This window comes from Alosa pseudoharengus, unplaced genomic scaffold (assembly GCF_046254945.1).
Source record: "Alosa pseudoharengus isolate Yale_2024_CS ecotype anadromous, Long Island Sound unplaced genomic scaffold, YU_APseudo_1.1 YU_APseudo_1.1_scf_24, whole genome shotgun sequence".
NCBI lineage: Eukaryota > Metazoa > Chordata > Actinopteri > Clupeiformes > Clupeidae > Alosa > Alosa pseudoharengus.
This window is the reverse complement of record NW_027468689.1, coordinates 28066043-28077153: the sequence shown is the minus strand read 5'-3', so window position 1 is coordinate 28077153 and position 11111 is coordinate 28066043. Positions and strand designations below refer to the sequence as shown.

The 11111-nt window shown below is 40.2% G+C and overlaps 1 protein-coding gene across 2 annotated transcripts; it reads right to left on the bottom strand.

Moving 5' to 3' along the window:
* Positions 1 to 348: 348 nt before the first annotated feature.
* nfkbiz (nuclear factor of kappa light polypeptide gene enhancer in B-cells inhibitor, zeta) lies at positions 349 to 10964 on the bottom strand. Of its 2 annotated transcripts, none has more exons than XM_076303654.1 (12): positions 10631 to 10964; positions 10076 to 10158; positions 9808 to 9844; positions 9606 to 9703; positions 8649 to 9028; positions 7495 to 7600; positions 6860 to 7006; positions 4969 to 5032; positions 4679 to 4848; positions 4403 to 4513; positions 3881 to 4048; positions 349 to 2778 (listed from the first exon to the last, which is right to left on the bottom strand). In XM_076303654.1, exons 1-12 carry the CDS (start codon positions 10809 to 10811, stop codon positions 2725 to 2727), a joined length of 1599 nt encoding a protein of 532 aa, XP_076159769.1. In that variant the 5' UTR covers positions 10812 to 10964; the 3' UTR covers positions 349 to 2724. The 2 variants fall into 2 exon arrangements, with proteins under 2 accessions (XP_076159769.1, XP_076159768.1); XM_076303653.1 differs by having other exon boundaries at positions 10076 to 10182; positions 10631 to 10963.
* Positions 10965 to 11111: the final 147 nt, after the last annotated feature.

Sequence of the window (11111 nt, the reverse complement as noted above, 5' to 3'; positions counted from 1 at the left end):
TTACACACTCTTAAAACGAATGTGTTGCATTGCGTTGTTTTTAACTCATCTCTGTGTCCAGATAGGAACAACACAGTTTGTGTTGTTTCCTTTTTTATTTGTTACACAATATGTGTTGAAAATAACACAACTTGCGTTGAAAACAACAACTTGTGTTTTTTTTTCTAACACATCCCTGTGTCCAGACAGAGACAACACATTTGTTTTAAGAGTGCATCATTATTGTTATGGTTGTCATTTATCCCTGATCAATGACATTAGAATAACGCAAAAGGAGAAGAGCAGGGCTATGTAATAATATTATACTATTGTAACACTATTTTAAAAAGAAAACATATCGTTTTTTTTTTCTTCAATGTTTTTATTTAGGTTGCAATCATAAAAGCAATACAAGCATACAATATGTAATTCCCTCCACCTCAATTACACCTGGGGTGCGTTTCCCAAAACCATAGTTGCTAACTAAGTTAGTTGTTAGTTGATTTTTATCTAACTAAGTTAGCAACTTTGTTGGTTGCAATGCAATTTCCCATTGCCAACCAAGTTGATAACAGGTTAGCAACTATGCTTTTGGAAAACGCACCCCTGACCCACACCTCAATTCAGACACAGTGACTGACCACTTTAAGCCCTATAATTATTCAATTGTTAAAAATAAGTCCCTTCAGGGCGAAGCAAGACCCCTCCTCTGGCGTGTTAGGGTCCGGTCTCGCTCACTGTCGGGACTTATTTTCCCGACAATGACCGGCATTCTATACATTATCCCTTACATATTACTTTATTAACTAACCATCTGCTTAATAAGACAAGTCTTAAATGACTTACACAGCTCAACATATGTATCTCACAGTGACTGACTTTACATGTTAGTTTGTGGGATTCAACAGAAACATCCCAAGTCAAGTTAAAGGTATTTTCTGTTTCCTTCTTATCTTCTGACAGAAATCAAATATTGACCTAAACTACAAAAAAATAAAAGCAGTGAAACAATGAAGCACTCAAACACAGAATAACCATATTTGGTTGCAAACAAACACCAGCTATTTCAATGAATATTTCATAGATAAGATACAATTCTTTTTTTTAATCTAAAAATGACATTCAAAAGTATTTTATATGCTATATTTATATGCTATATTGCTATATACAAGTTAGGACAGTCACAACAGCACTTGTCATTTTTTTCAGGATGAAGAAAAAACAAAGAAAAAACAAAGACATCTGTATCGGTCTGTAACTCGGTGTAAGACCCTTAAAGAGCTCGGAATATTGGAATATCGAAATATTCCTATCCGATTGTGTTTGATGCCTCTAAATGCAATATGCATTTGAGACCAGTTCTGGAGTTGATCTGTACTGCATATGACCTCATTCTTTTAGCAGTGTGAACGCAAAGTATCCCAGGCCACGTTGAAGAACTGCCTAGTCAGCTGACTGTCTCTTGCATAAAATGATCTCATTAGCACGCCAACAGCCTCATTAACAAACAAAGAAAGCCACAGCTGTGGCGCAACTGGCTGGGGCACCTGCACCGTATGCCGGAGACCCGGGTTCGATTCCCGCCCCGTGGTCCTTTCTGGATCCCACCCCCACTCACTTCCTGTCGCTCTCCACTCTCCTGTCTGATTAAAGGCATAAAAAGCCCAACATATATATATATATAAAAAGTGCTGTTTTTCTATTCTGAAAAACGTCCACAGATCTGCCTCAGATTACTGTACAAATATCACACTGTCTCACTGACAGTGTTTCTAAGGAATTAAACCCTAATGAAAGGTTGCCCGAACCTGTATACCACACCCTTTCATCAAAAGTACACCAATCATTTTGGTCAATGATTTACTTAACTATTGTCATTTCTACAGGCTATGTCTGTAGGCCACAATGTTAAAATGGTCTGTTAATACAGTCATTTTATCTATATTATTTACATGATCTGAACTGTATTGCTCGAAGAAAGATCAAGATTGAGCAGTGTGCTGTGCTGCAAGAAACCCCTTGTTAACTAGCATGCCATTCAGTAGAGTGCCATACCTCTGCCAACGCCCAACAGCAAAAGCAAATGCCAAATTATAATCCACAAAATGGAACAGGTTCTACCTTGGCCCACACACCTTTACACCATGACTAAAAAAAAAAGTCAGGCCAGTAATGTTTACCTACCTACCAACAAACAAACAAACAAACAAACAAATGAATACAGCTGAAAACATAACCTTCCTCGTACAGGTCATGATAGAATAATTTCCTGATTAGAAAATATACTGACACCTGTTTGGCGATTTGTTTTGTTTGTTTTTCATGTGCTGCACCAATGAAAATACAACACTGTTGATATTTAAAGCATTCCATAATTACCATAATTACAACATATTTTGGAACACAAAGCTCATAAACTATAGCCTGCAATATATTATGCAGTTCAGAACTGAGATAATACAAAAACCTCTGCCAGTATACAATGTAAAAAAGAGATAAGAAATACACACCAGTTGATCACTAACTTTGTCTCAATCTCATTTGCTGTCACTTTTGTTTAGATTTCAATCAAAATGGGCATTTAAAAGAAGACCAGAAACAGTACTCATGTCTCTGTTCGCTACTTAGTAGCAACCAATAATAGGTTTGTTTCATAGAAACAACTTACATCTGCTCCATATTAGCAAATGATTACTGTACAAATATCAGACTGTCTTACTGACAGTGTTTCTAAGGAAAGAAACCCTAATGAAGGGTTGTCCGACCCTGTATACCACGCCCTTTCAGGATACAGCGCACCTGCAAGGAAACATAAACACATTGTAAGTAAATGCAAACCAGGGTCACTGCTAGACTACGTAGCTTTACAGATGTAATATCTTCGACATTGCGCCTCAGGACAACAGTTCAAATTACAAATCTAGGCCGACAATGGCCCAACCGCCGACACAGCTCCATACTATGCATGAACTATTTAAGGAAGCAGTTAGATAGTAATTGTTTATAATGCATGGCCAGTACTGTCACCATATCCTAACCCTATTGAGGTTTTGGAGGAGCAGCTTGACCATGTGGTGCGTAAGAAGTGTCTATCAAGAGCCAATCCAACTTCTGGGAGGTGTCCAGGTGACAAATCTTCACCTTTACAAACTGACAAATTGTGCCTATGGTCTAGGATCTTTATTTCTTGAGGTCACCGAGTAACATTACTAGTACAAAAAAAAACCCAAAACAATCGGTTTTACCTAGCTCAAGTTTCTGCAGCAGCTAACAGTTAGAGCTTCCAGGCAGCTACGGTGCTGCACTCTAGGGGCATGTTTATGAGCCCCCATGATCATGCCCCAAAAGTGTAGCACTGTAGCTGCCTGGCTGCTTTAGCTGTTGACGGCAGCAACTCAAGCTAGGTAAAACCGACTGTTGTCGTTTTTTCGTACTGACAGCACTCGGTGACCTCAAAAAATGGAGATGTACTGTATGTACAGAATTACCGGATTTCTCCTGTAAATAAGACACTACACAATTAACCGATTATCAAAGTAGCTAGTGATTCATTTAATAGCTGACAACTAATTGATTTATCAATGAATTGCTTCATCTCTACTATGGTCACCTTGCATTGCTCCTTTGCACAAAAGGTGCTATACAAATAAAGACTGGTTGATTGACTGAACTAGAAAGCCAAAGGTTTGCTAGGCGAATGGAGGAATCTTGCTTTGACAAAAGTGACTACATTTTCTATTCATTTTATATCTCCTGTTCATACTCATGTGTGTTTTCATGGGAAAAAGGGACAGGGACATTTCTAAGTGTCCCCAAACAGTAGTGCATATATATTGAGTGCACATAGACAGGCAGACAGATAGACAGACAAGCAGTGTGTTATGTGTACATCATTGCCCACCTGATCTCCTCTCTCTCCCTCTGGTACCAGTTGAGCGGGTTGCTCATTCTCCAGATTCTTGGCACTAGGGTCCGCTCCTCTACGCATCAGCAGCCTCACAGCGTTCACCTGCGCTATGCGACCTTGTAGTGAACTCGCTAGGTGCAGCGCTGTGTTTCCATTATATGCCTTTATGAAGAACAGAAGGAGAGTGGAACTTAGCAAAACACATGGGGTCCTAATCTGAATGATGGGAAAAGGGCAAAGTCTTAAGCCTAACTAAAGCTAATTTAATAACTAGACAAAATGTATTTGCTAGTTTAACACTGTGGGCAAGACATTGAAAGGCAAACATCGATGAGCTCAATGCTTCCATATGTCACATGACAGCTATATGTCATGCGCGAGAACTTTGCTTGCTGACAGACTTTGCACTTTGTCCACCAATGAAATGGTTGTTCATACTTGTACACTTCTCTGACAACCATTATGATGACACAATAGCTAATCTCATGTCTTTTTTTGTCCACCGCTGTGTCTCACCTTCAGGTTAATGACTGACAGTGACTGTGGCTGGTCAAGAAACAGGCTTAGCAACTCCATATTGGCTTCTTCAGCAGCCATGTGCAGCACTGTGCGTCCACTTTTAAGATCCTAATGGAGGCAAATCACAAGTTTTATGTGTAAGTCAGAAGGAATTGGAGTTTGTTTTCTTAAACGGACCCCTGAACACTTATATCACACGACATTGTCATGACAACTTATGACCACTACATATTTATAACCAAAGTAACATGTGGGGGAAACAACAGTTTTCACCTTTGCCCCACAAGAGGCACCCATAGCCATCAGCGTTTGAATGCATTCCTTCAACTGCTTTCTTTTTTGCGCTAATCCCATAGATTGCAGGGACATCGGATCGCCACTCCGTTCCAGCTCCTGAACCACAGCATTGTGAGCCAGGACAGCCACGTGTAAAGGAGTCAGGCCTGTGGGAACAGAGTGGATCAGTCACTCGGGTGCTATCAATGCTAATCACACTAACAAACTGCATATATTTACTGTGTAGAATGGGAACCATCACCAACACCCTCCACATCACCACTCACCATTATAATTCATGACTTCTACATGAACCTGCTGGCCATTGGTTTGCGTGGATTTCTGTATGGCCTAGAAAAAAAAAGCCTGGTTTCAAACATATACTGCAACCATGCGGCAGTTCACTCACAATACATACATATGCATAATGTTAAAAGTATCCAATGCAGTTTCAGGTTTTTTTTTGCTATTAGGCTCCCCCTGAAGTTGTGGAGTCATGGCTAGCTCCCTTCCCCTTGACCTGAAAACGCATGTGGATTTGTTTATAAATTTAATCTCCAAAGAGCCATATCAACTGATAATTCGTTATTCTCCGGGTCAGGGGAGAGGAAGCTGCCAGGCTGGTTCTCCGTAGACACGTAGGCTGAGGCTGCGTTAGGTGCGCCATAACAAGTTAGTTCACTATCAAAAATACTTCGAAGCTTTTAATTCACCAACACAGCTTTCTGCTTCATTGGTTTGCTTGCCTTTATAATGCTAACCTAAACTGTTCTACACCACTACTTTGAATGCTAGTACTCTCAATTTTATTCACTCTAAAATACTAATTCATGTAACTAACATATGCTGCTATGTCATTCTTTGCCTGTTTTTCTATCCAGTAGTTATGACCTGAAAAGCAGTTAATAATTAAGTGCTGAGTTTGTCAACAAGTTGATAATAAGCAGGCAGGTCTGGAACTCAAATGCTGTGTGTAATGTAATTAGACCTGTTGTGCCTGAAAAGGGAAATGCCCTTCAGCTTGATTCCAGTGCTTTGAGGAAGTGAATATCGAATCAGCAACTGAATCAGTTATGAGGAAGTAATCCAAAGAACCAAAGGACAAGTTGTGATATGCAAACAATTCACACGCTTGTGTGAATATGTAATGGTCTGAAATGAAAAATCTTCTCTGGAACACCATGACAAAACAAGCTATGAAACTAGATAGAAGTAAATAATGCACACAAAACACAAATATTCACATACAGTACATGAGAGGAAGAATGAACTGTACAAATCCAATAGAGTTGACTATTTCCAGGAGCTCTTCTACATGTTAGAGGCTATACTTATTTCTCAATACTTTATTTGTAAATCCTCCATTTTCCATTTAGTATTACCTTCTTTTGTGCAAACCATAGAGGAAAGGTGCAGGAGAGGATAAAGGTGGAGGAATGATATACATGACATCTCATCTCACTCAGCGTGCATCACTAGTAAAAGGTTTGATGGCACAGTGGCATTGCCTCTTGCTGCATTTAATGGGCCTGTCCTTACATACTCAAAATAATTGAAGATCAGTCAATTTAAGACTAGTCAAAATTCTATGGATGTTTGGAGAAAGCTAAACATGATTCTGTGTTCCCATTACATTTAATGCCACAAACTGTAGCATAGCAGAACAGTTCCAAGTATAAAAACTGGCCCACTGATAGAGCTCAACCGTAAAGTCACACCTGATAAGAACGGGCTAAGACAGAGTCTGGTACGATTAGGAGATATGAGCACAAACATAACGATCAACAAACTGTTGGCTGTTTAATGTCATAACCATGACGACCATTGAACAGATCGGTCAAGATAATGTCAAACATATTTGATTGAATCTTTATTGCGTCAGCAATGGAAAGAATCCCAAATCTGTTACCCAAACGTACAATTCCAGCCGTGACTGAACACTAGCTATAGCTATTGTTGAGTCCCTCAGACTTCCCATGATTGTCATGGGCGTCCCATCCTTTCAAAAGTGGGCTAAAAAATCAGGAGGTCTGTTCCCAGCTTAAAGAAGAATGACAGAAGACATTCTAGAATCTTTCAATTCTAACTGAAGTGTTCACAACTAGCCAGTACTGCTCTTGCTGGTAGACATACATACTAAAGTGCAAACAAAGTGTGTGAAAAGAGGGTGGAACTTACCTGTATAGTATGCACATGACCCTTTTCTGCACATACATGCAGCGGGGAGCGTCCCCAAAAGTCCCTCGTGTTCACCTGGGCACCCAGACTCAACAGATCCTGAGTAATGAGGTGCTGATTTGCTGCCACACTCACTTGAAGTGCACTCTGAAAAACACATTTCAGGTTTAGGGCTGGGAAAGAAAAAGACAGAAGTTGGAGACTTGCACATGCAATGAACTTTTAATTCTTATCCTTGCATTGCATGACTCAGCGGGATATGTAAAACAGGTCAGGAGGAATGATCATTGATGAATGTCAGCTTATAGCAATTTCAGAGGCTGAAGAATTGGCTCGTCAAATGATGTGGTAACACTGAACAAACATGGGCATGTTTTATGCAACAACTGCTGGTACCATCTTAAAGCTATTTTTTTTATAATATTTAGCCATGTGAAGGACAGGTAGGCTGTAAACTGTTGTTCCAACTGACAATCTACACTATGTGCGATGAAAGAATTCATTATGGTGAAAATAATACATTGTAAATCTATCTTAATTCTAATTCCAATAGAAGTATGTTTTTCTGTCAAAATACAAAAAAAAAATGCCAAGTGCAGCGGTGTGACAATCTCTGTAGTTGTGCCACATATCACCTGGTTGTTGTGTTCTTTCAAGTCTAGCATGCCGAAATTAGCCATCTTCTTTGCCAACACATAGGCCACAGCCCTCCTACCCTGTGCCACGGCAATGTGGAGGTATCTGTCAAAGACAAAAGAAACCATTGGTCTGACAATTATTCATATAACCAGGCTTTGCTAAAAAAATGCCCGGACCTATGAGCCCTCAGCAAACCTATGAGTTGTCCATAGTTAAAAAAGGAGGCCTATACGACAGGTTCTAAAGAAAGGGTTTCAAGAAAACATCAATTTAATGTTTGTAATACCCTACAAATCACTACAGGGTCAAAGTTTAGCTTCCATGACGCTGAAGTCAGGTGCAATCACCTGCTGAAATGGCATGATAATGCACAAATGTAACAACATGCAAGGGAGGAGTCGAGGAGAATAACTATTTGCATTCATGCACTCATAGGTCAACTTGTGTTGTGCAAAGTCACTGTGGAACAGGTAAAGGTCATTTTCATTTTTGGATGTTTTGTTGAACTTATGTCTTCTGAGCCAATCATACCATAAGGAATTCCGAGTAAAACAGAGGTGCATTAAAGGTGGTGGCGAACATGTTCCATGTTATCTGAACGGTTAAATCTGAACGATTTGGTGTCAACATTCCATTGTAACAGTAATTGCATTGTTCTCTTCGTCAAGTTCACGTCCAGCTCCACTGTAGTATGTTCGCCAAGAACTACCTCCTCAGCCTGAAGTGAAAAACTCAAGGCAAACAGAAACCTGTTTGCAAACATTCCCAAACGTTCGTCTATGTTTTGGAATTTGAACGCACCTGTGATGATACACAAGGCAACTTTTTAAGCAGGGTTGCTGGGCAGTGTTAGTGAGTATTGCTCTTCTGGCACATTCCCATTGATACTGGACAATATTTCAATATTTCTTTTGAGAAAGATAATCATCAGTAGGCAAATTTTCATGATAATCCTATAGAGTCCTATAAGGCTCTAAATGAATCGGTTACATGGTTGCCTAGCAACATTGCCCAAAATGTTGCCTCATCTATCATCAACTTAAGGGGAAACACAAACATAAATAGCGGCGTTTTGTAGTATGTTAATAAATCTCCAATAGATTGTTTGTGTATTTTCTGTGTCCGTCTCAGTCTCCTCAGCTATACTCACGTGTCACCATCCTCATCCTGTGCGCTTAAATGGTCAATGGTCAGTCCGGCCAGTTTCTCCTCCTCCAGCTGGATCTGCCAGTGGAAGAAAGACATTTGGGTAGACCTCTCCTGGAGTAGTGGCGGGGACCGGGGGATCTCAAACTGGAATGGAGAAGACCAAGTCCTCTCAACACTTTGAGCCTGAGAGCTTGGGGCAAAGAGGGAGTTGTAGGAACTGGCAAAGAGTGGGCTTAGGGTTTTGTTGTCCAGGACGGGAAGGGTGATTGGGGAGGATCCATCCTGGGGCACCCCAGTGTCTGTGAAAAGAGGGGGGCTCTGCAGCATACTGAACATGTGTTCAGACAGGGCTGGGCTCATATCGGCATGTCTCTGCTGGGTCTGGGAAGACAGAAAGAGAATTGAATATTTATTTTATTTATTTTTGTACTCTACACAATGACAAAGTTTAATCTAATCTAATCTTAACAAAATCACGCATGCCACAATTATTGCTACTAATTAGGCTTAGTTGTACCCAGTTATGAATGTAACTTTCCCTGTGCATAGCTGAAATAATTTAGCAAATGAAGTTATTATAGACGTGTGGAAAACTCCCTGCTGGACATAGTGGACCTACAGTACATCACTCCTCAGACTGATAGACTTGTGCACATGTGCCAACTTCCCCATTCCTACAAATGGACGAACATGAAATTCTGCTTACTGTTCACCAAAGATTCTAGAGCAGAGCTCTAGAGCGGCTCTGTTCTAGAATTTTTGCTGTTCACTGTGTGTGCCGCCATATTGCTGTGACGTCGACTAGACCAACTCAATCTACATGGATCTTGCCCAAGTGTCAGACTTAAATGGCCGTTCACTATTCTGAGTCGGAGGTTGTTCCCCCCAACCCCCCCACACACAATTACAAAGGCAAATATGTTTAACCTGGTCAAGACCTATGAAAGGAGTTATTTACCAATATGTTAGTGTGGTTTGTAGATGGTGTTTTACACTGAGCGGGAGCAAGCACGTCAGTGGACGGCCTTCTATTCACCTGCAGGATGGATGTCAAAACTACAAAAGAAAGAGGACATTAGAATGTGTGTAGCCTATGAGAAGCTGTGGCCTACTGTAGAATTATAATACAATGGGAGCTTGATACCAAAATCTTCTCATACCTGGGCACTCATTTTCAAGTTGTTGTCCCGGTTGTGTCTGTAAGTGAAAATAAACTATTCAATACAACTTTAATCGAAATGTTAGCCCACCTACAAAATGAAAGACTATTGGCTTAGTGGGAAAATGTTCACCTTTTCTGTGAAATGCAGCACATTTGACTTCTCAAAATCATACAGTTTACAGTGAATACAAATGAAATGCCTATCTCTTAACAATGTAACCACAATGGTTGACTAGAAGACTACACGTGGGATGGGGACATTTTACCTGGATGTCTTCACGAAGCCGTTTCTGCATTATTAACTCCTTTACTGTCTTCTTGACACGTACTCCATGGTAATTGACTTGCCCTGTGCCAGACAACGCTGATTTATCTGTTTGTACAAAGTGGAAACCATAGCCTAATCAAGCCTAGAATAATAGCATTATCATGCATTAACTGATAAAAATAATAATAATAATAATTAAAACACACACACACACACACACACACAAGTCGCTTGTCATCGTATCTTTTCTTACACCAAGAATACAGTCTATGCTCAAAAATCATCACATCATTATTGTTGTCTACTTCAAAAATAGATAGATAGATAGATAGATAGATAGATATTCTATTGATCCCCAAGGGGAAATTCAAGTCCAAAGGGAAACTCAAGCCTAGACTGACAGTATCACTGACACTTCTAGGTAACTCTGGTAAATCCCCAATTTCACTCTTCGTTGCTTATTTTCACAAAAGCTATAACTGAGAAGAATACTATTCCGGGGTGAATCTACACATTAAAATATAATAATTCGTCTTAGTATAATGTATCCTACCTGTGCTTAACGTTTTCTCCGAGTCGAAGACGTTCTTCCAAAGATCAGGAAGAACAACACGACGGTAAAAGTTTTCACTTTCTTCGGGAGAGAAATGCTCATAGGCCGAAAAGGTTTTCACACCTGATGGTATAATATTGGTCTCCTTATCAAAGGGACCGGAATATCCGTCAGGGATCATTGTTTCCACTTGTCTTGCGTCCACACTAGGCAAACTATCTTCAAATTGAGCAAAGCTTACTTCCTCAAAGTTCAAAACGCCAGGGAATTTCACACCAATAGCATAGGAGACTGAGTCAGACACAGTTGGTGTCAGCCTGCCCTACTAACTGAACGGACTGTGCCTGTACAGTTTAAGGAAATGTTCAACTCTGTGATGCGTTCGAGACAACTCGGGACTTGGAATATTAAGCAGAAATATGAGACTAATACATTTTCTCACTGACACTTTGGTACCTCAGTGCCTAAATGTGACACGCCT

Coding starts and splice junctions, on each gene's coding strand:
- nfkbiz (XM_076303653.1), bottom strand. CDS start 10,811: ATGATCCCTGACGGATATTCCGGTCCCTTTGATAAGGAGACCAATATT. Junction 7,601..8,648: donor CAGGATGAGGATGGTGACAC/GTGAGTATAGCT, acceptor TGTCTTTGACAG/ATACCTCCACATTGCCGTGG. Junction 5,033..6,859: donor GTCATGTGCATACTATACAG/GTAAGTTCCACC, acceptor TTTTTTTTCTAG/GCCATACAGAAATCCACGCA.